This window comes from Hyperolius riggenbachi, chromosome 2 (assembly GCF_040937935.1).
Source record: "Hyperolius riggenbachi isolate aHypRig1 chromosome 2, aHypRig1.pri, whole genome shotgun sequence".
In the NCBI taxonomy this organism is placed as follows: domain Eukaryota; kingdom Metazoa; phylum Chordata; class Amphibia; order Anura; family Hyperoliidae; genus Hyperolius; species Hyperolius riggenbachi.
Window position 1 is genome coordinate 341,009,574 of NC_090647.1, and position 25,689 is coordinate 341,035,262.

Genomic DNA, 25,689 nt, shown 5'->3' on the forward strand with positions numbered 1-25,689 from the left:
GATCACCTCTGGCAGTTAGGAGATGCAAACTGTAATGAAAGTAAATGTAGCATTAGTATATATTGATTGGATCCTATTGGCAATGTCACATGGGCAAATAAGTTGTTAGCAACTAGACAGTAATTATAATAATTAGTTGGTGTGACTAGTTACTATCAGTGCTAATCCCATAAAAGTCCAGTTTCAATTTTTGGTTCGTAGCTAACGACTAAAGGTGGCCATACACTAAATCGATTTGCAGCAGATTCGACCATCAGATAGATTTCTGGCAGATGCCTGTCAATTCCAATCTGACAGGAATCTATATGATGTGTGCCACACACTAGGAACAGATTTCCAATAGATTTCAGAATGATATCTATTGAAAATCGATCTAAATGCATTATTGGACCATTAGATCCATTGCAACTCTATGGGACATCGATCTACTGGCAGCAGCAGATCGACCTAGATCTTCCATCCTGTCAGAAATCGGCCACAAATCGATCGAATGGGGAATTTAATAGAATCGATTTCTGATCGAGCGATTCTGGCTGAAATCGACCAGTGTATGGGCCCCTTTAGTCACCTTTGCCACATGGTCTGCTCAGACCAAATACCTCTTCCCCACCACTGACCAGGCTCCCAATTCACTAGTGCAGAGCTGTATAGGGGTACTTTTCATGCTTACATGTTGTTTTACGATAAATAGTGCCTTGCAGATGTATTCATAACACTCCACCCCCCCCCCCTTCAACACCACTACGCAAGAGGAATGACACTATGAAGACCAAGGAGCTCTCCAAACAAGTCGGGGGCAAAGTTGTTGAGAAGTACAAGTCAGGGTTAGGTTGTAAAAAGTATCCAAAGCTTTGAATATCCCCAGGAGCACCATCAAATCCATCATTTTCAAATGGAAAGAACATGGTACCACAACAAACCTGCCAAGAGAGGGCCATCCACCAAAACTCGCAGACCATACAAGGAAGGTATTAACTACTTGCCGACTGCATCACACCGAAGAGCGTGGCCGCGGCGGCAGCCCCAGGACCGCCTAATGCCCAAATTGGCACAAGGTCCTGCAGGCCTGTTTTGCAGGAGATCGCACGCGCTGGCGGTCACTTAAGTCAACTTTAATCTACCGCGTGTACGGAGCTTTCGAATGTAAGCTTGAATGGGCGGAGGTTTACTGCTGTGCAATGTGAGTGCCTAGTTTCCACCTCTATGCACAAACCACTATAAGCAGATCTGTTCAGTTGTGTATTCTCTGTGTCCTCTGTTTTACAGCACCAAAGATGCTGGCGCTATATAAATCCAAAATAATAATAGATCCAAACTAAAGGTTTTACATTGTTTTTTAACAAAATTGCTATTTCCCTTGAACTATAGAAGCTGACTGGATAGAGAAGACAATAGAATGATAACCTCATCAGTGGGGTGAGAAGCCTTCACTGGGCAATGAGGGCTGGCTAGTGACCAAGCAGCATTGCTAAACTGCAGTAGAGAATTGTGAGGGCGCAGAGTTCACTATACTGTGCTATGTTACCTGGCTGTCTGCATCATGGAACTAGCTGGATAGAATTGCAAATCTTCTGCTTAGCAAGTCAGCTCACATGCAGTGGATTTCAGCTCTGTATTGAGATGTGCCTAGAGTTCAGCTTTAATGAAGCCCAGATGCACATGCTTTTTAGCTGTAAACTATGTGGCTTATCTGAATGAGGATACATTGTGGTCATGTTCTTTTGCCTTTTGAATGTAAAGAATGCATGGGAATGTTGAGGTGATTCATCCCTGATTTGGCTCTCTTAAGTAAGTCTTGGAAGAGAGACGCATCCTCGTATTTCCAGGAGCCAAATAAGAGCTTGTTCGCTCCAAAATGAATTTCCTTTAGTTCTAAGATAGCTCTTCTAGGACACAAAAAGATTACTCTTGCCAGGGCTTAACTTAGCTGGACATGTTGTACCTCTGTGTGTTAAAGAGTAACTCCAGTATAAAAAGACAGAGCCTGGCAAGACAGGCTCTGGGCTTGATTCACAAAGCGGTGCTAACCTACTTAGCACGTCTAAAGTCTTTAGACGCGCTAACCAGGGTGCTAAGTAGGTTAGCACCGGATTTCTCAATCAGATCGCGCGCTAACTTTGCGCGCAAAGTTTTACGCGCGGTAAGTCCCATAGGCTTTAATGGGCACTTCGCGCGGAGCGCCCTGCGCTCTGTGCAGTACGCGCGTAAGGTTTTACGCGCATAAAGTTTTGCGCGCGTAAAGTTTTATGCGCAAAAAGCTTGTTTAGACGTGCTAAGGAGGTTTTCACAGGCGTGCTAACAGTTAGCACCACTTTGTGAATCAAGCCCTCTGTCTTTATGGGTCATTTGTTTACCCGATCTGACGTAATTGGGACACGTGACGCTCCTCCCCCTCCTCTAGAACTCTGCCTAAGCTCTGCGGAAACCATCTGCATTGACGCGGCCCACCACCACCTCGGCAGCCACCAATGAGGCCACTGCTGCAGAGTTGAGCAGCCAGGACCTAATTACTGTGGCAAATCAGATGCAGGTGGCCAGGCTCTTGGCAGAAATTTGAAACCCCCTGCAAAGGGGGGAGGCGATTAAATTCCTGACTGAAGTACAGCAGATAACCGTGAAACACCCCCCCTCACCCCAATCTAGTACTCTTTAACGTATCATACCAATTAAATGCTTTTAAGCCACCAATAAACAAGAAAATGTCAAAATAATGACAGTACTTTTTCATCCACTCTTTGGTTGTTTTTAAATTAAAGAGTGCTGAAAAGTTATTTTGAAGGAAACTTTAACTGAAAAAAAATTGCCAGTTCCTTCCCTGGGGCTTTTTCCAACCTCCGCGATGACTTCCTGTTTCCTTGGCCTCTTTCCACACTGCCCCCAGTTTCACCACGTTAGCATTGTGCGGCCCCGTGCAGTGCACCTCCTCCAATGTACTTTCGTAGCCGGGAGTGCTCTGCGCTTGAGCAGAATGCAAAAATTACTATTGCCCATGCGCAGAAAGCTTCCGGCTGCGGGAGCACGATAGAAGAGGCTTTCAGCCAGTGCCGCACGTGTGCAGTGGGCGTGGAGGGGGACAGTTGAGAAACGGCAGAGTGCAGAATCACGGCGAGGGAGCAGGAGGACTTCAGGGTGCTGGATGAAGTTCCAGGTAAGAAAGTGGGCATTCACTGTGGGACATTGCGAAGCTGCGTTATAAAGTCTTATAATGCAGCTTACCGCACTGCAATGATATTCCTATGGGATGCTAGCTTTGCATTGTTGCTGCTGCAGTGCGTTACCTCTAAACGCACACGTTACCAGGTACAGGAAAGCATACTTTTCATTGCCTGTATGCGATAGTAACGCAGCATTAATGTGTGTTTCCACCTTTTTTTGCGTTGCATTGTAATGCTGTGTTGTGACTTTATAACGTCACATTACAACACAACGTCTTACTGTGAATAAGCTCTTAAAGGGACACTTAAGTCAAACAAAAAAAATGAGTTTTACTCACCTGGGGCTTCCAATAGCCCCCTGCAGCTGTCCGGTACCCTCGCCGTCTCCCTCCGATCCTCCTGGCCCCGCCGGCAGCCACTTCCTGTTTCGGTGACAGGAGCTGACAGGCTGGGGACGCAAGTGATTCTTCACATTCCCAGACACACTAGCACCCTCTATGCTGCTATATGGTATATGATATATGCTATAGCAGCATAGATGGCGCTATTGTGGCCAGGAACGCGAAGAATTACTCACGTCCCCAGCCTGTCAGCTCCTGTCACCGAAACAGGAAGTGGCTGCCGGCGGGGCCAGGAGGATCGGAGGGAGACGGCGAGGGCACCGGACAGCTGCAGGGGGCTATTGGAAGCCCCAGGTGAGTAAAACTCATTTTTTTTGTTTGACTTAAGTGTCCCTTTAAGCAGAAGGTGAAAAATAGTCTCCTAGAAGAAAATGTATGAGAAAAATTGAATTGAATAGTGCTTATTTGTTAAAAAATAGTTTTAATCGAACAAATGCTAGATTTAAAAAAATCAGATCTAGTCTAGAAGTCTGAAAAATGGAGGCACATTTTATTAGATCTGATCATATTGACTAGAATGAGGTGATAGACCAGACCCAAAAAATCAGGGAGCAATTCCTTGATCTGCTATTGTTTGAGTTTAAAGACAAATGTGTGCATGATGCATATTTGGTCCATTACATTTTCCCAGTCCAGTCTGTGGAACTCTTCCTCCTCTGTGCATGAAAAATGCATCCAGGAAGGTTGTAAAGCAGTCATGCAATAGACATGTGGTGTGAATATAGTGCAGCTATTGTACTTCTCCAGTAAGTGAAGACACATCAGCTTCAGAGCGGAAGCCGATGTGTTTGCAGGAGGTAGTCACACATAAACTGAGTCACTGTGATGAATAGCTATTCCTGTTAGAGACATGCTGCTTGAAAAGACTTGGTAGTTAAAGAGCTTCTGTAGACATAACAGTCAGTATATGTGTTATATGTGTTGTGATAACTGAAGGGATGAGTGTAAGTTAAAGGGAAAGTACAGTCAGGCTGAACATTAAAAAAAAACTTGTTTCCCTTCTCTTATTACCCCTAAAGTTAGGCTAGGTTCACATTTCGCTGGATCTAGTAGGTGGACTGTCACAGCAGTTCTGATGTACACTATGCTGTGGCCGCCCATCATTTTACCATGTCAGTTGTGGTTCATTGTAACGGATATGTCATAGATAACATTACTATCTATAGCATGTCTGATTTCTGACCAGTCTGTAAAAGTGTCATGCAGGATGGGACTTTGCATTCCATACTGCAATGGATACTAGACACATGCCTAACTTAAAGGTAGTCTGAAGTAAAAATAAAAAACAGATACTCTCCTAAGGAGGGGGAAGGCTCTGGGTCCTATAGAGCCTTCCCGTTCTCCTCGTGGTCCCCACATTCTTGTGCAGTCTCCCTCTTCCACATTGGGTGTGCTTTGGGAGTCTTTGGAAGTACTCAGGCTTCCGATGATGAGCTGCTCTGTACTGGGCATGTGCGAGCGCCCTATCCGGCGCACTCGTGCATGCGCAGCACACAGTCGCCTGTCTTCCAAAGGCTGCCGCTGCGGGAGATTTGAGCGGTGAAGCCTGCTGGAGAACGAGAATGCTCTATAGGACCCAGAGCCTTCAATCTCCTTAGGTGAGTGTCTGTTTTTTTATTTTAACTACAGATTCACTTTAAGTTGGCAGATAATGACCACCTCATAAATAATCAGGCGTGTGCACGGCAGCTGCTGGCGATCCACCCGGTGAACCTACTTAGCCCTTGCGTTCCCAATCCCCCACTCACTGTGTGGAGTCACACACGCACCTCTCATCCCCCCTTCCCTCTCTGACCCCGCCCCTCCGCATATCAACACAGTGCGTTGCTACACAGCTGACATGCATGAGTGCAGCCCGGCCAAGTGATGTCACCCTCCGGGATAAGGTCAGGTTCTGAATCACAGAATGGTGACATGCGTCCAAGGTGTGAATGCACCTTTACACTGTAGCAATACAAGAACGTAAACTTTTCAGCCACCTAGCACATGATTAGCTTTTAAAGCAGTTCTTATTTTATTATGCTTGGTATAGCAATGCTGAGGAAGCTTAGCAAACAGTAGCTTTGGATAATACATTGGTTTTTGGCTGTTCTGGTTTATTTACACATGCCTCCAAATAAGTATTGAGAGGGTCTCCTGCCTTGCAAATGTAACATGTCAAAATCTAAAATATTAAAATGACATATGTAATTTTCACAGCTGTGTGTGTGATGAAGGCTGCCTCAGCACTTGTGGGAATGCTATATAGTGCGGTGGGGGGGGGGGGGGGGCCTAGGGGTCTGCTATATATGGAGGCATGTAGCCCAAGCTAATTGGTCTTAGGGGTCAAAGGGACAAATCTGGCATTATTTCTGTGAAGGTTGTCGTTTATTGAGGTCGTAATACTGTTAACTGGACACCACTTTCTGTTGGACCTGGAATAGCTTAAATGACATTGCCTCAAAATGAATTTGACCCAAGCTTTCTTCAACTATGAAATGAAATAGTTCATTCTAATACGTTGCTGTTAGCTGGCTGGGTGGTCCTATAAATCTTCCCAGTCAGTGCACACTGTAGAGGCTCTAATGTGAGGTGCTTGTGTAGATACTGGCACCCTTTATTATTGACAACATATCCATGGTAGTTGCAGGATAATAGTGTCACTGGCGGCAGCTTCTATCCCTGGCTCACATTGCTCTGGGTGAGCAGTCAGTAACCAAAGGTGCCAATAACTATTTCATTGCATATAAGTTGTGTATTATGCAGAGCCTGGTGAGGTATGTAGGACCACCCAGCTAGTTAAAAATATAGAAAAATTAACTACTAACTGAAACAGGGAGATAAAGCTAAAACTGCCTTATCCTATGTCAAGTTGGCTTTGAGTTTTTTAAACTTTTCTCATTCCAAGGAGCATCAATGTGATACAGCTGAACAACAATTGGTAAAAAGCATGAAGGTCCTTCTCTACTAGCTGCACTTCCATCCGATTTCATGCACTTTGCTGATAGCAAGGGCACTGTGACTGTCATTGTTGTCATGAGGCCCCTTTTTCACTGATGCAATTAGATTTTTCCAAAAGTGCAAACACAGTACATGCAGCATTTTTCCTTGGTATGTGTTTAAGTTAAAGTTAATGAGAGTGGAAAAAAACAGCAACATAGCACACACAGTACTGTGCAATTTTCTTCTGGTTTCACTATTTTATTTATTGTGCTTCCAATTGTTATAAATTTGCAAACACAATTGCACCGAGAAACCTTACTGATCACCCGAAAATCACAATGCAGTGCATGAAAAATCACAAGGTATAAATAGGGAAAATTGCAATTGCATCACACAATCACAATCTTCATTGGAAAAGGCAATCACAGAGGCGCCTACTTTTTTGACACCTCCATATATTTTGCCTAAAAAAGTGAGATTGCTCTCCTGCAAAATGCATCACACAGTGGAGTTGTACCCAAATACAGTTGTTTTTGTCTTTGAATGAGACGGTTTATGTTCTTCCTTGGGAGGTAAGTCCACTGCTACCTCGCTTTTTAAACTGCTTTTAGTATATTTTGTACTTGTTGATGCCTCTATTTTATCAATACCTTATGTGTTGTCCACCCTTGGTGGTGGGGCGTCACCCCGTATTTCCAGTACATTACAGACAGCAACCTCTTAACCCGAATGAGGTTGAGTTTGTTCTCCCCACCACCTCTTACAGTAATTGCCTGTGAGGGGACCCACACTTGTGAGTATCTTCCCATTCTTTGCACTTTTAAATAGCCTATGAGTATTGACATACTACACTACAGTGGGCTTTCTGTTTCCTGTTTTGTATCATCCTAGAGAGGACTTCGGGCTATACAGACAATTGCGATGTTACTTCATGGATGCACTTTCATATGCAATGCAGTCATACATCTCCTCCCTCATGCCCTCACAGTGCTACAATCCAAATCAGCTATCTAACACCTTGTATTTTAACCTCTACCTTCTCCTCCTCCTACTCATTATATGAAGGCGAACTACAAGTGACTTGACAGTACAACCCTTCTCCCCATCCAGGCCCGGATTTACCTCACAGGAGCCTAAAGGCACAGATGTCTTGGCACCTTATGGCCCATACTCACGGGCTACATTTGTGGCCTGTTGCTAGCACACGGGAGCGTGTGCGCGACAGGCCGGTGACAGCTCGTCGCCAGGTCCCTCCGCATACACACGGCGGAGGGACCTGGCAACTGATGCGAAGGAAGCTGTCGCTGATGTTCCTCCCCCCGCCGGAAGCTCAGGGTATTCCCTGCTGGTTGCTGTCACTAGTCCGCATACCCACGCGGACTAGCGACAGTTGCGGCGGCAACTGTCGCCAGGCGATTGAACGCGCCAATCGCCTGGTGACAGCAGCGACGAGCGACGGTTCGGGGTGCGCGCCTGTGTTGCGCCTCATACTCACGGGCGACCTGATACTCACGCGTCGCGTGTTGCGGCGACAATTGTAGCCCGTGAGTATGGGCCATTAGACTTCACTTCTCTCTTACTTCCCTTGCCTGTCATAGGTAGCTACAGGTGCCCCTTAGTATGAGGTATCCAGAAGTACCCTCAATATTAAGTAGCTAGAGGTGCCCCCAAGTATTAGGTAGCTCGAGGAGCCTCAGTATTAAGTAGCTAGTGGTGCCCCCTATTGAAGGGAGGTCTCATCAGTGGATTGCCGAGAGCAGGGTGAGTAACCTCTCATTTACACTCTCATTAGGACTCTGCATAGGGAAGGAGGTACTCAGGGAGCGGGGTGAGCCACCTTTGCATTAACAGGCACCTCTCAGCTTCTCTCTGTCCTACGGAGAAAGTTAGGGGAACCCATCTAAAGGATTCTTAAACAATTACAAAAACCTGACAGAGGTCCTATCTTTTTCCACGAGTTACATTATTTTGCTAGTGTTCCACTTTAAAGAAACATGTTCTTAAAATGAACATCTGCAATGTTACTGAGCATAACCCCATGCATTATCATTGTAGAAGGGAAAAAATCAAAGCTGTTTATAAAAGATAATTGACAGTGTCTGGTCTTCTGACTGCTAGGGACTTGTACAGAAATGGAAATGTTCATCTCTGAGACCACACCTCCTGCTCAGCTAGCCATAACTGAGAGGTTTCACTTTCAAGAAAATGAGCAATGTTCTCTGATCAGTTACAATAAGCAGAAGAGATGTACGCTTTCCCCTGTAAATATACAATGCTCTCAGCTGCATAGCATGCACATACAAAGTATTAGGAACAAGGTGTGTGCTGGCAGCCCTGACTGCACGACAGATATTACAAATCCCTCACATTTCTTATGTAAAGCCCCAGTTTAGCCTCCCATGTTTAATGCATATGATGGTGTTGCATCGGCTTGTTGTTGCATTTTCCTAAAGATTGGATGATAATAAAGTATAGTTGAATTGAGCTGTGGCCAATCCCCTCTGATTGGTCATACTGATACCAGCACGGTGGCGTAGTGGTTAGCACTCTCACCTTGCAACGCTGGGTCCCCGGTTCAAATCCCAGCCAGGTCAACATCTGCAAGGCGTTTGTATGTTCTCCCCGTGTCTGCGTGGGTTTCCTCCGGGCACTCCCAAAAACATACGGATAAGTTATTTGGCTTCCCCCTAAAAATTGGCCCTAGACTACCATACATACACTACATGATACATACATAGACATAAGACTATAGCAGGGATTAGATGGTGAGCCCCTCTGAGGGACAGTTGAGTGACAAGACAATATATACTCTGTACAGCGATGCGTAAGATGTTGGCACTATATAAATACTAAATAATAATAATGAAAACCCCAGCTCAGTTTACTTGAAGCCTGCGGCTACACGTAACATGCATAAAGATCAAGAGATTATAAATTCTTGTGGGGAAACGTTTAATGCTAAATGATTAGTGTAGGTAAGGCTGGGAGATGTACTTGTAGGGACAACGCTGGGTACTCACCACCCACTAGTTCCCAGTACTTTATGTTTTCTATCCCACAGATGTTCTCTTTGCCATCACCTCTGTGACAGAAGCACTCCTGTAGTGACTGTCCCCAATTGTATGTTCCAATATAGTCATCATTACCCCCCCCCCCCCCCCTTTCAGTACTATGGGAAAGTAAGGGTTATGGATTCAGCCACTCTGTCTTAGACCTCGTGGCCACTTATGGCTGCTTGCAACTAATTTGGCCTTGCATCATCTATAGTAATCACAGCATTCTCGCCCGGTACAGACAAATGGGTTTGTACTGATTTGGCATACAAAATTCCATCCAACCATGGATGGAAACATCGCAGTTCAGTTTATGCACTTCTGATGCACTGTGCCTTGCTGAAAACGAGGCCTACCCTGCAATGGGCTATATCTGGGTTGGGTATCTGTAGTGGGTGGCCATAAAGGCCATAAAGGTGCAGTGGACATGTGCCCGAGGACCTCATAGTGGTGAAGGGGGAAAGTGAATAAAGTATTGTGGACTATCATTTTCTCCTTACAGCCTCTTCTTTTGTCTTCCTTGAATTATGCTGTAAATTGGTGGTAGCTTTGGTTTGAATGAAAATCCTGTAGTTAGGAGTGGCTATGCAAAATGTGTAAATCTTAAGGTTTGGAGGCTTGTATAGCACAGGCAGAGCAGTGATTTCTGAACAGGGAGGGAATGTATCTGTCACAGTGTACACCCGATGGTGTATAAGGGATGTTTGGCTCATGGACTAACCCCTCAGTGGTGGGGTTGCTTGTCTTTATGATGCTGAATTGAGTTTCACTGATTCTACACATGGCCGCAGCAGCGTACGTACAAAAAGGGCGCCTGGACAAAAAGGGCGCGGGGTGTAAACTCTAAATAATAATTAATCATTAATAGGGTTTATAAATATAGTGTGCTATATTTCGTTTACAAATAATGTTTAACAAAATTATAAATCATTAAATAATGTTTATGAAATCGGAAATTGTGAAAACGTTAATCTTCCCTGTTTCAAAAGTTAAACTTATAATTACGTTTATAAAAAAACCAATAATATATGTTTAATTGTTATAATTGTATATTATTGTGAATAACAGTCATTTATGGTTTGTTCTTATAATAAAATCTGAAAATATTGTTTATAAAGATGATATAAATATAACTACGTTCGTAATAAGTGTTGTAATACATTAGTAATTATTACTAAAATTTTACTAAAACTATACCTAAGCCTACTCTTACACAGAACCCTACCTGTACCTATCCCTAACCCCTAGACTCCCCTGTTGGTGCCTAAACCTAAGACCCCCCTGTTGGTGCCTAAACCTAAGACCCCCCCTGTTGGTGCCTAAGTAACCCTCCCTGTACCTACCCCTAACCCCTAGACCCCCCTGTTGGTGCCTAAACCTAAGACCCCCCTGTTGGTGCCTAAACCTAAGACCCCCCTGTTGGTGCCTAAACCTAAGACCCCCCTGTTGGTGCCTAAACCTAAGACCCCCCTGTTGGTGCCTAAACCTAAGACCCCCCTGTTGGTGCCTAAACCTAAGACCCCCCTGTTGGTGCCTAAACCTAAGACCCCCCTGTTGGTGCCTAAGTAACCCTCCCTGTACCTACCCCTAACCCCTAGACCCCCCTCTTGGTGCCTAAACCTAAGACCCCCCTGTTAATGCCTAAACCTAAAACCCCCCTGTTAATGCCTAAACCTAAGACCCCCCTGTTGGTGCCTAAACCTAAGACCCCCCTGTTAATGCCTAAACCTAAAACCCCCCTGTTGGTGCCTAAACCTAAGACCCCCCTGTTGGTGCCTAAACCTAAGACCCCCCTTTATTATGTGGATAATTATGTTTTACTAATTGTGGATTAAAAAAATATTTTGCAATTTACGTTACGTACTGATCGCTTTATTTTGTGAATAATAATGTTTTACAAACAGTAAGGGATAAAACTTTAAATAATGTTTTAATTATTTAAATAAGATAAATATGTTTAGTATTTTCATAAACGTTATTCGGCACGGGTGCATTTTATAAACGTAAATCACCACAAGTTCAGTTATAAATCATTAAACAGCTCCGGGCGCCGTTTGTAAACTTTATTTAGCTCCTGGCGCCGTTTATAAACTTTATTTAGCTCCGGCGCCCTTTTTTCCTACCCGGCGCCCATTAAACGCTATTTATTATGGGAGTGAATGGCGGCGCCCTTTTTGTCCACTAGCGGCATGCGCCCTTTTTTCCCAGCTCCGCCGCAGCATGTCTTGTCATGCGAGTCTCTGGCTGAAGATCACAGGATCCCTTGGCCATCTATAAAAGGCTTTAGTTTTTTGCCTGGCATCCCTATTGTTATTCTATTGATCAGTATTTCAGTGTTATCTCCCTATGCAATTTGTACTGTTTATGTTCTTGCACGTCATATTGTCAATAAAATAACAAGAAAATGCAATTTAGAGTTGAGGGTCTGTACACTCACCAGACGCAGCTTTTTCATGCAAACTTGACACAAGCCTGTACAAAAAGTGAGCATGTGATGGAAAAACAAACAGACGTTAGCGTCAGAGAAATCTGCATGTTGAAATAATCAATCAATCAGAAATATACTGTTTAAGTAATATAAAAATTGAAATGTGAAACTTCTACTGGACCTGCTCGTTGCAACTTCCAGTCCTATTAGTCTGTCAATGTGGTGGTTTGTTTATTTGATTACTAGGGCAGCTCAGGTACTCCCCTTACTTTACATAGATTCCAGAAAGCTATATCCATGGGGCTGCATGGTTTTCATTCATCACAACCACTCATCACACATTTCTGCATTAGATGCTTATGATGCAGGTTTGATTTAAATTCACTTCCAATTTTTTTTGTTGTCACCTCTTATCTAATATGCAGATCTACCCCCATCCCCCACCATATTCCTTTTTTTTTTTGCTTTTATTGATGTTCATTCATTATTCACTCACTTGTAGACGGCAAGTAAGGACATTACTCCAGTTATTTTATTTTTTTAATTTTACTCCAGATTCTCCCCACCTCTAATACACTTCTTATTGTGGCTTATGTTTACTTCTTAAAAACGTTGTTATAACTCCAGAGGAAAAGTATACATTATTTTGACAGAAACAAAGATAATATTTAGTGCTTTATTTTTGTTTACTTTCAGTCTTTGTTTTGGGAACATGATTTTTTTTTCTGGAGCTCCATCTGCTGGCTTAAATGGTAAAGTATCTGTAGACAACCTGGGGTGTTACTTTACAAAATAATAAAAGTAGAAGAAATCAAATACCGGTAGTTCAAACTGGACTTTTTCTTGAATCTCTTTAAAGGGGTTCTTTCGCGAAAAAAGTAGGCAGTTAAAAAATGTGACAGATGACAGGTTTTGGGCCAGTCCATGTTTTTAAGGGGGATTCTCAGGACTTTCTTTGTTTTCAACAGCATTTCCTGAACAGCAGTTTAACTGACAAAATAGCAAGATACCAGCCGGCCTCCCTAATCACTTGCACACTATTATGTCAGTTAGATTTTGCAACTGTTGTTCAGGAAATGCTGTTGAAAACAAAGAAAGCCCTGAGAATCCCCCTTAAAAAGATGCACTGGCCCAAAACCTGTCATCTGTCACGTTTTTTAACTCCCTATTTTTTTCGCGAAAGAACCCCTTTAAGTAGCACTTTAAATGGACGCCTTGGTTTCTCAGGCTGCCTATAGCAATGGTACAATGCCTTTTAGGATACAATAACAAAATAAATCTGGTCACACATGCTAGGGTTGGGATCTGTACAATCAATGAATCTATTGATTTGAAAAGGGGTTACAACTATTCAAAATCAAACTATTTAGTTGAGAATGATTGCTGGATTGTAATTGATTTTTGATCACACTATTAAATTAAAGAAAATCAGTAACAAAGTAATAACATTAGATTCATGGGAAACCATTTTTAAATTGATCATTATAAGTGTATCCATATATGGCCAGCTTTAGTCCAGCTACAATTGGTTTATTTTCTTTTGGATATTTTATTACCTGGATATGAGCCTGAACACACTAGCGCGCTTCTGTCCGCTTTTCACCTGCAAATCGATGTTACAGATTGATGCGCGTTGCTGAAAAGTGGACAGAAGCACATTATGCATATGGATATGGATAAATCAGAACTTTCACAAACATGATGACAGACAACTCATCTACAAATATCTTGGCACTGGTAGCTGAAAGGCAGCCAGTATACTCAACATACCCTCGTTTATTTTAGTAAACTAGTACTTTAAATGATGCCATGGCAGCAAAGTAAAGAGGTACATTTTGCAGGCAAGTGATATAGCCACCCTATGTACACATACCTGTAAGGTGCTCCTTGCTTGTGTGGCTTATAGACCAGCAAGGACCATTTCATTTTGTAGTTACGCTGCAATGCCATGGATTGTATTGGATGGAGGAAAGTTTCAGAGCTCTGTTGTGGTTTATCACACTTAAAATGTATGCCCCTGAGCAAAAGGCACTCTGGAGAGGACACAAACATAAGTAGGGGTATATAGGGATGTTCGCATGCTTAATTTTAAAGGAGAACTCGAGCATCTTCAAACACTGCTTTCACCTGCTTTTAATTTGCTATTAAAGATTAATTTAAAAAAGTTTTTAAGACTGTTAAAGAGAGTCTGTAACAAAATGTTCAGCCTTATTTCTTCTATCCTATAAGTTCCTATACCTGTTCTAATGTGCTCTGGATTACTGCAGCCTTTTCTAGTTGCACTGTCTCTGTAATATATCTAATCTTCTTTTCTTTGTCAAGCCTTGTCGAGCCAGGGAGGAATGCACTGCTTCTGCTGTGATATGGAGAAGTTATGCACGCCCCCTGCAGGCTCTGTGTGTGTGTGTGCTGTGTGTATGAGTCACAGGCAAGGTCTCTGCTCACAGCCTGCCTGTCTGCCTCACAGAGCTGTGACCTTGTGAACAGCTATGAGTGCAGAAAGATCAGTTCAAAGCTCAGATAAGCAGCTGAGGCAACAAGTGGGAGAAACATTCCAGCAGTCAAGTCACGTTTGAGAGGAGCCTCTGCAAATGGGCACCTGCTCTGATGATGTATTTCCTGTTTGGCGGCCATCTTCATTGTTTACAGAAACAATGAATAAAACAGTGATTTTATCACCAAGAAAGCAGCAGGAGCAGCAAAAATGTCACAGAGGGGGCTAGAAGAAGACAAAAAAACAGGCTGGTACGTTTATTTGTGTAAGATTTTCACAGTACAGATTCTCTTTAAGTGTTGAGACTAAAAATGGCCATACATCTATCCATTTGGCGGCTGATTGACCATCCAATTCGATCAAATCAGATAAAAATTGGTGCTGCAACAAGCATGCCGATCAACGATTCAACAGATTTCGGGTTGTAGGTGGTCAAATAAATCAATCCGATATGCTGGAAAATGTCAGGCCAGCATGGTCGATCAGGTACGCAGCAGTAAAGGCATACGATATCGGAAGCCGCCATCCCTCCTAAATGTTATATGTGTCCCGTGGTGCCCGTGCATTAAAATACTTTACCTGTAACACTGCCCCTCTACTTCTACATTTGGGTCCCATGTGATTACTGGCTATATCTATAGCTCTGAAAACTTTCTGGAGATCCCGTTTTATGATCCTTATGATGTTTATGTTTTGAAACAGCCACAAGAAATCAGTTGAAGTGCACAGGCAGCATGATATCAGTCATCACTGTTGCTGTGAAAGTATGAGGAGTGCTTGAGATCACTGATCATCAGGCTGGGGCGGGCGGATAAGTGTGTGATAACAAGTCCACACAAGAGTAAAATGTCCTTAAAGTCTCTAACAGAAATTTCCCAAAACTGTAATATTACAACAGCTGTGAAAAGAATCCTTTCATGTCCTGAGCTGAGTAAAACAATAAAGATGTCCTATGCTTGGCAGTTCCTTGATTGCAGCAGTGATGTGCATATCTAAACACACGTCTCTTAGCATAACCTACCTAGATTCATATATGACTCTGATGTGTATGAACAGCATTTGGCCGGTGGAATATCATTACCTCTATGATTACAGTAAACCTTCAGGCAGGGAACACACTTGCAGAGCCGTTCTCCCCTGTGTTTCCCAGGTTTTCATCGGGTTTTGCGTTCGCTTTGTTTTTCCGCGTGCGTTTATGCGTTTGCATCACATGTACTGCCATTCAACGTGCGGGAAAAAGCAGAAAACTGCGTTTTGAAAACATGGGAAAAACGCAAATGCGCACAAACGGACGCAGTGCACTTGTTTCCTGCGCTAGGCTATTGACTTCAATAGGCTTTACAATCGTACACGTTCTGCCGTTCGCGGCAAAAACACGCAAAAAGGCATGTAGTGTGTTCCCTGCCTTAGAGTGAGGAATGGGGGGATTGTCTTCCTTATTCTCTTTTTAAAAATGGGGCTTATGGTGGCCATACATTAACAGATGGCCACCCAACGTGCACAAAAGACTGATCAGATCTTCACCCACCGCAAATAGGTTTGTAAGTCCAGGGGCCTAGTTTTGGCCCTAGGGAAGGCCATCAATATGCCATCAAGCCCTTGCTCCCTTTTGAGCGAGATCTTCTGTTGCGTGTGTTTGATAATTTTGATCGACTTCGGACAGATGCCATGTTAGGGCATCGATCTCCAGCAGATTATATCACAGTGATTGAATCTGCCTGGGAAAAATCGATTAGTGTATGTACACCTTTACCTGGCCATGTGGCTGATTTTCTGCACTTCACACTTACTGAATTATGTATGCTGAAGTAGCATGCAAAACAGGTGGTGTGAATCCAGTGGCTGTGAATCCAGCGGATAAAGTGTACTACCTCAGGATCTGCTGCCACTGCAGAGTGGATGCATGCTGTTGATTAGATGAATGGCAATGGAGTCTGTGGTATGGAAAAATCATAGTGGTAGTTATTTTTTCACAGCCGACTGCAATGAACAAAAATGGACACATCAAAAATGGTTAAGTGAATCAGCCTGTAGAAAACCATTGACGTCTTCAATCCGTTTGCCCACTACGAAAAATAAAATGCAAGGCAGCAGACAAAGTGTAAAGCCTGGTACACACTTTCAGTTATGATTTGCCAATCACTGACCCATTTTACCACCTCCATGTAGTATGAGTGGCAACAGATATTGAATACTATGAGCAAATTTGAAGATGTAAAATGTTATATTAATATATTTTCAATAAAGCAATATTGAAACAGAATACTATGAGAAAATTGTGTTGGTAAACCCTCATACTACATGGAGGCTGGTCAGTGATTGGCCAATCATAATTGAAAGTGTGTAACTAGCTTCAACCAAACCTAAAGCCTGGTACACATCTTCATTTTTGATTGGCTAATCACTGAGCAATTTTACCACCTTCATTAGCCAATCAAGATAGAAGGTGAGTACAGAGCTTAAGGATATATATAAACAATCCAATTTTGATTGGCCAATCACTCACCAATTTTATTACCTCCATGTATTATGAGGGCCAACAGATATTGAATACTCTGAACAGATTGTGTAGGTAAACCATCATACTACATGGAAGTGGTTCAATTTTGATTGGCCAATGATTGTCCAATTTTACCACCTCCAATTAGTGTGAGGGTCAAGAGATATTGAATACTATGAGCAAATTCTGTAGGTAAACCCTCAAACTATATGGAGGTGGTAAAACTGGTTAGTGATTGGGCAACCAAAATTGAAGGTTTGTACCAGGCTTTAGTCCTTTGCGGAAGCCAAAAGATCAGCTTGAGAACCAGGTTGATACAATGGCTGAAATAAATATGGCATCCTATGTATCACTCCAGGTTTCTTTTAACTACTGTAGCATTTCTGCATAAAGGGATGTTTTTAACATGGCCATGTGAACAAGCGCTGAGAACCTGAGGCTAAGCATCCACAAGTGAGCAGTGAAAGCAGTTTGTACATTGGTAACATTAGTTGGGTGTCAGGGCTTCACTATCTATTGTCGGAAAAGCTCACCGTTGCATGTGGGGAAAAAAGAACTACAAATAGCCAGCTGTTCACTTATCTGTGCAGAAGGGCAGTAAAATGTTTACAGCACATACATTGCATGAATGTGTCAACAGAGCAGGGAGAAAAGCATGGCAGTTGATAGAGGAAGGTTATTCTCATGTTTCTGTGTCTATAGGCACTTTTACTATTGATAGAGTGTCTAAGCATTGTAAATAGCCTATTGTTACCTAATGAATTATTATCTTTATAGGGACCTAGAAGTGGCTTAATAAAGTGCAGTCACCAGCAGGATGTCAGCTGTTGGGAAAGATCTCGGTTTAGGATTGCTGTAGTGTTTTATTGTCAATAGCATTGTCCTTGGAGAACAGGGAGACATGGTGGCATATTGGACAGCACTCTCGCTTTGCAGGATTAGGACCACATCTGTGCCAGGACTCTATCTGCATGAAATTTGTCTGTTCTCATGTTTTTGTGGGTTTTCCCAGGGCACTTCAGCTTCCTTCCAAAAACATACAGATAAATTGGTTCCCTCCCAAAAACTGGCCTGCAACTCTGCGACAGGGACATAAGACTTTGGTAGGGATTACTGAAGATTGGGAGCTCCTAGGAGGGACAGCTTGTGAGATTACTATATACTCTATAAAGCGCTGTGGAAAATACACAATAAGGATGAACATGGTACTTCATGTTTTTACTATATAAAGCCAGGCAGAACTGGAGGCACAAATGTTTTCCTAGACCTGTGTGGGCAACCAGTGGCCAAGCTTGTGTTTATTTGTAGAGAAGCCCATTAATTAGATAAAACAAATTAAACCACTTTGATAAAATGTGCCAAAAAGCCCCATGTTCAGCTATAGCTTGCAGCACAGACGTCCATATCATTAGTAGTGTACATCTGTATAGTGCTGACATGTTCTGAGTAGAATGGATCTGAACAAATCCTATGCAAAGCAATACCAGCCGTTCATGCCAGTCCATTTGGAATGGATCCATTTGGTCTGTTCTGGAATGCAATTTTGGATCCTGCATGACTTTTCCAGATCAGCTGGAGGAATTGGATGGTGAAAGAGGCCGACAGAATCAATGCTAGCGGTGTCCGGTGTCCATTATCACTAGGCTGCTCATTGCTTAGGTTTCGCAAAATACTAATACTAACCAATCGGGTCCTACGCTGCTGCTGTCTGTTCGGGTCCTTGCACAATAGAAACACCAGCATACTAATGCCAGAGCCCAGTCAGAAGCATCAAGCCACAATTGGTTTGCAATAGACCAAATGAGAAGGAGCATAAGCATAAGGAGAAAACCCACCCACCATTCAAATTCCTTGCAGGTGGTATCCTAGTCACTACTATCTTGAAGCTGGGACTGTTGTATTATGAGGGAAGCAAGCTAGACCTGTGGCCCCCATGCTCTCCATGCTTCAAGCTGCAGTCTTCTTAGAGAGTCAAAGTTGTGTCCTGCTTTAATAGTAAAATCCCTTATTTTAATGCAAAACCACATTTTAATGCATAGTACAGTATATTTACCGTACATGCATTTTGCAATGCACAATATTGTATGCTTTGCATGTCAGTACTTTTTACAGCCAATATACCCATTTGACTCTGCTGCTTTTGGTCATATGACCAGATAAAAAAAAAAAAATCTTCAACAGAAAAGGGGAATATTTGGTCGCATTGCTGAGGAAGATGTACGTTGGTATAGTTAGACTGGAGATAGGCTTTACTGTGTGTTGCAGATGTATTTTCAATGCAGTATTGCTTCATGTGAACTGCATATTAATACTGACCACAGAAGGTCAGAGTGACTTTCGCACAGCTATATTGTGTTATGCTTTAGTAAACCCTTGTAAGCTTGCATTTTCTTTATGCACCATTGTTCAACAGCACCTGAGGGACCATGGGATACCTTGTGTGTATTCTGAACTTCATGATATTTCTAGCTTTGATAGCTTGGTGTTCTATACTTTTGTTAAAAAATGGACAGGTTATCTGTTAGCAGCTGAATTTTTGGCGAGAGCCAGTAACTTAAATATAAAGTCATTTCCTCGCGGTGCCTGGAAATATTCTCACCTCACGCCTAACATATCAGCGGACCCTCCCAGTTTTCTGTACTTATTTCCTTCAAACAAAGGGACCCGAACTCCACATATAACAATTATATAAAACAAACCTCCCCCTAAGGAACGTTCATAAATGCTGTGGCCTTTTGGAGTAGGAAACATGCATTTACTTACCTATGGGCCTGCTCCCTCCCCCCCGGCTATATGAGGGACTCCATCTTCTCTGACCCTGTGCTGCAAAAGTGCAGGCTGAGGTACCTGCAGCAATGTTGCAGTGTATGCTGGAAGATGTAGTCTGTTCATGTGAACTGCTACAACTAATTGATTAATATCCTTCATCTGGTCCAATCAATACTTCTGACCAAAATAGGCCAAAATCGATCAGAAATTGGATGTGTTTGTGGCATTGATTTCCAGCTAATTGAATCAGAGTGATCGAATATGCCAAAAAACACAAAGTCAAATTGATTTGTGTAAGGTTCGCTGAAAGCTTTGTCCATACGCTAGATTCTCAGCAGAGGTGGCACCAAACATTTGTCTCTGCAAAGAACCATTTAGTTTGTCCTTAGATTTTTGTAGCCTAAAATCATTGTTCATGATTGGGAAAAGTAGAAATCTTGATTCGGCACTGGTGTCCCACAACGTCAGTGGCATCCTTTTCATTGATTCACCAAGTTATTTTTCTTTTTACCCCCGAAATCGAGCTGTCACAGGGTCAGGAGCCAAGAAAATCGGCTCCTGATTAGCGCACGGACCTCTGCTGCCACTATGACGGCTGAGCAACTGGGACACAGTGGTGCCAGAGTGTCTCGAAAGTAGAGAGTGACGTAGGGGAGTACGCAGTGGGCGAGTGTGAAATCCACGTCCTGTCAGAGCTGCACAGCCACGAGCAGGAAGTACATTCCAACAACATCGGTACAGAAGTGGTTAAAAAATAAGAGACAAGGCTGCATCGGAGTGAAAAGCCATAAAATGGACATTATTACAGTACAAATGTGTATTTGTGACCGGTTCTCTTGCAGCCCACAGCAGACTGAATCCTGCTGCAGCTAGCAGTGTGAAGCAGCTTTCCATTCTCTCATTTAATAATGTTACCTCAGCTAGTGCTAGCATTATATTTCCACTCTACTGTATGTAAAAGACTGCCATGGGAAAGCATCAGCTGTGTAATTCTTCTGCCAAGCAGTATTTTACGTTCTAGAACTGTTAATAAGGCTCTGCCCACATATCATAGTTTAAGGGTCCCGACCCATGTTTCCTTAAAGTCTACACTCTCCTCCCTGGTGTCTTTAATTCTAGCACTGAGGCCCTGAAAGAGGCACTAATTCAAACCTGCTGCTGTGGGAAATTCATAGTGAATGCAGCATGTCATTTGAGAGGAACTGTGATCATACATTGAGGTAAAGCAAGTAACACCTCCCACTTGGCAACCCTATAAATACTACTTTCAGTAGACAAGAAAGCAGTTTTTAATGAGTGCAAGCTAGAGTTGTGGTTGCTAATGAAGTGGTCATCACTAGGATGATCCTTGACACAACATCTGCTGAGAAGATAGAAAATCCTTTTAAAATAATTCTGTCATCTGCCGTTATGTCTTGCCAGATCCTGAGACACAGAGAAAACGAACGGTTCAGAATGTTTTGGATTTAAGGCAGAATTTGGAGGACACCATGTCCAGCCTTCGAGGTTCTCAGGTAACACACAGGTAGGTGACCTGGATTTGAACACTGTGTATAAGAAATATCATTGATTTTTCTAGTTGTACCTTACCTCTTCTTACCTTGTATACTGCAGCACGAAGAGCATTGCTTTGTGTAATAGTATGAGAGTTTACAGAAACAATACTAAGCTTTAATTGAAGCCTCTCATCAGCTCAGTAAAGGGTACCTTAAAGGGAAGGTCCAAGCAAAATAAAAAAATGAGTTTCACTTACCTGGGGCTTCTACCAGCCCCATGCAGCCATCCTGTGCCCTCGTAGTCACTCACAGCTGCTCCAGTCCCCCGCTGGCAGCTTTCCGACCTCGGAGGTCGGCGGGCCGCATTGCGTACGTTTTTACGCATTCCCGCTAGTGCAAGAACATTAACACATACATTTTTACGCGTTACTGGTTAAATGCGTAAATGTTTACGCATTGAACCAGTAATGCGTAAAAATGTATGTGTTAATGTTCCTGCACTAGTGGGAATGCGTAAAAACGTACGTAATGCGGCCCGCCGACCTCCGAGGTCGGAAAGCTGCCAGCAGGGAACTGGAGCAGCAGTGAGTGATTACGAGGGCACAGGATAGCTGCCTGGGGCTGGTAGAAGCCCCAGGTAAGTGAAACTAATTTTTTTATTTTGCTTGGACCTTCCCTTTAAGTGGTTTTAAAAAAAAATAGGATACTTACCATACCTCCATAGCGGGAAGCCTGTGGGTAGTCCAGATACGAATCCACTTACAGCCCACCATTCTAGCATTGGGTCACTCTAAAAATGTTCAACAACAGCTTGTTGAATAGGTTTTTCTTCGCCACATTCCTGTCGTGTACGAGTGCATCCCGACTGGGCATGTGTAAGTAAGGTGCGTGCATGCCTAGTAGAACGAAGTTGCTCATGCATTTTTTTTTCCATGCATGAGCTCTTCATTCTGCAGAGCATGTGCGATCCTTACTTGAGCATGCCCAGTCACGATGCACTCATACACAGACGGGCAGACACAAGAAGAAGAGACTTCTGAGCAGCAACTGAGGGCTACAAGAGGATCTAGGAAGTCTTTGGACCATCCAGATGCTTCCCACTACTGAGGTAAGTATCCAGGTTGAGACTCTTTCCCCATAACAGGTTATCTTTAACTACCTCCTATTGATTCCATCTTAAAATATATCTCGCTTCTTGCTTGTTTCTCACATAAGTGGTTGCTAAAATGATTGGGTATACCATCATCATATTCCATCTCAATTACTGCAACATTCACTTCCGTGGCCTTCCAACAATCAGAGTAGCACCTCTCCATTTCCAACTGAACTCTGCCACTTGTCTCCTCCATCTCTCCTCCAATTCCTCTGATTTTACTTCTGTTTATCAATCCCTCCACTGGCCATTTACCCAAACCCAGTTCAAACACCACCCACTATGCTGACCACAAGTTGCTTCCTCTAAGACACCATACCAGAGAGAACCTTTGCTCTGTATATGAAATCTTCCTATCTTTTACTTTGGTCAACTCTTCTCACTCTCACATCCAGGACTTCTCACAAGCTTCACCCCTTGTTTGTAACTCTCTTGCAGGTCCACCATGCTCCATAGCTTGAAACCTACAAGTGGACCCTTGAATGCACTTATTCAGACAAGCCTATGTCTGTCATAACCCCCTTTCTGACACGTCTGCAGCAGATATCTGTCACTTTGTCTTCTCATAACTGCTGTCTAGATTGTAAGCTCACAAAAACAGAGAATTCCCCCATAGTTTCTATCTCTGCTGTACATATTCTATGAGATAAACATGAACTTGTATTGTTGCATGCTATCATACTAACATTAACTATGCTGTGCACGACCTGTTTATGTATTAATGATCTCCACTGTTATTGGTATTGTGCAGCGCCAGAAAGATGAACCTTGAGGGAAGAATCAGTAGTTTTCAGATCTGCCTTGTTTATAATGATTTTTTTTCTTTCACAACCATAAGCAGATGTTGCAGTTGCTGTACTGTGTTTATTTGCATTATAATATAAATATTGCTGACAAAGGAGACTCCAGGGCACAAGTTAGTATGACGGATTCTGTCCACAGGAATCCTTATGAGTCAAAAACTACTCATAGATGTCTGCCAACCTGTTATATCCCACTGAACTGGTCAGTGATCTCACATGTATTTATTACTTTTATATTTCTTCAGAAAACTTAAGTTTACATATCTCAAGGAGCATCTGACCCTTTGCATTTCTTTCAGCCTATAGACAGTAGTATTAGGACTGTCTGCAGTACGCATGCTTACTTCCTGCATGCCAATAAACTTAAATGCTTGTTTGATCTAAGTGATCATGTTTAAGACTGAAGCCAAATTTTGTTTCTAAGGCTTGTATGAAAATGGTGGAACTTGTTCTGCTCTTTTCTTGTCAGTCAGTGCTGCCACTGGTTGCCAGGCATAACATAAGTCAGACGAGACAACACATAGACAAATAACATTTATATTGCACCTTTCTCCTGGCAGACTCAAAGCGCCAGAGCTGCAGCCACTAGGACGCGCTCTATAGGCAGTAGCAGTGTTAGGGAGACTTGCCTAAGGTCTCCTACTGAATAGGTGCTGGCTTACTGAACTGGCAGAGCCAAGATTTGAACCCTGGTCTCCTGGGCCCTTAACCATCACACCATTCAGCCACTTTACACTATCCAGCCACTAGACCAGGCATGGGCAAACTTGGCCCTCCAGCTGTTAAGGAACTACAAGTCCCACAATCCATTTGCCTTTAGGAGTCATGACTGTGGCTGTAAGACTCCTGCAATGCATTATGGGACTTGTAGTTCCTTAACAGCTGGAGGGCCAAGTTTGCCCATGCCTGCACTAGACTATGATTGATCACAATTGTGTCAAGAAAAGAACAATTGTTAGAAAGATAATTTGTAGTTTTCAAGCTGTTATAACCAATTTTCTATAGGAAAACAATTATTCAAATGTTATTTGCCCTTGATAAAGGGATTTGCATTTAGTTTTGTGAATAAATTGTTCTTTTGAACGATAGGATTCAGTTGTGTATTGCCAACTTCAGATGTTTTGCCCTAGCAGCAAGCGATATCAAAGCTGGCTGGTGCTAGAAGAATAAAGTATAATCATCACATTCATGTGGGCTATATATATCTATAATCATTTTTATTGTAATGCCAAGTATAGGATAAAACCTCATACCCACACAGTCGATGAAATGTGACCAATAACGACCGCCTCTGTTGAGAATCTAGTGTGTGTACATCAGTCCCCAATGCCTCTACCAGAGGTCAGCCTGGTGGATAAAATCAGCTGATTGCCGTCTGAAAGCATTTGTTCTCTCTACAGACTACGACTCACAACTCTACCGCACCACTCCATCAGCCCCTCCCCCCCCCCACATAGCAAAAGAACATGTCATTAGCCTCAGGCTAGTGAAGCATCTGTGCAGCCTCAGCCCTGCAATATCGCCTGAGGGGTTGAATCCCGATCCCCCCCAGGCAACCTGCCTCCTATATGTGTATGAGGCTTCACTGTTATCACAACCAATTTGAACATTTTCATGCGCTCACATTCGTGACTAAAAGTTCTACAGGCATTTGTATTGACCAGAGGAAGCAGGCCAAGACCTGTGAAACACGTTGTCTACCATGCATGAATAAACATTACTTTTTCCATTAAATAATGGTTTGTCCTTTTGAGAAGGCAAGAAATTATGCTTCTCAATATACATCTTATAGTGGTATCATAACATCAAGGACGCCTTCACCAGTGTTTTATTATTATTTATGCAGTGCAGTGGTTAACAAATGAGCAATAACAAGATGCTTCAGCTGTGTGTATGCTGCAGTCACAGGGAAAGCAATGCATTGCTGCTGTTGCAGTTCCTGAGACAATGGTAACCATTGTATTCAATATCCCAGAAACATGGTATTTTGAGGTTGCATGTACAGTATTTTTAAGTCTGAAAGCAATGCCATTAAGCGGTATCTGTGTTGGGAGCTCAATACCTGCCTGTTGAATGTATTATTGATTCACTAATGAAATAACTACCACAGGGATTATTGATGCCCCTGAAAACAGATCCAGCTTGTCCTAGCATTAACAATGCTGGCGGATATGCTGCTTAGAGCTAGACAGAAGCAGAACTCACAGGTATTTGCACTTTATGGACTCAGCCCTCCTGAATGTTTGACTTTAGACAAAAATCAAAATTTTCAAGGAGTGATTACAGGGGCTGGGGAGAATGAGGAGAGAAATGCACAGAGGTATATGGATCCAGCATGGACATACCCCTGTGCTTACCTTATTTAGCGGTGCTTTGGGTCCTTTAAGAAAGCTAGTATACAGGCTGCAGTGTTGTCTACCTGGCTAGAATGCCGTCATCAGACAGGAACAAGTATGCAGATGTAAAGTTACGGGAATGTCAGGACACCAGAGATATTCATTCTTGTTCTGGTTGA

The 25,689-nt window shown here is 42.9% G+C and overlaps 1 protein-coding gene across 4 annotated transcripts in view; it reads left to right on the top strand.

The window, feature by feature from the left end:
- The window catches only part of NAV1 (neuron navigator 1), a 220,471-nt gene that overhangs the window by 56,832 nt on the left and 137,950 nt on the right, over positions 1 to 25,689 (top strand). For all 4 annotated transcript variants that reach the window (XR_011026325.1, XM_068269461.1, XM_068269462.1 and 1 more), the window contains exon 2: positions 21,145 to 21,247. Coding sequence is in view for 3 of the 4 variants with exons in the window: in XM_068269461.1 (XP_068125562.1) it covers positions 21,145 to 21,247 (103 nt within the window). In the remaining variant the exon portion in view is untranslated. The remainder of the gene's footprint in view (positions 1 to 21,144; positions 21,248 to 25,689) is intronic.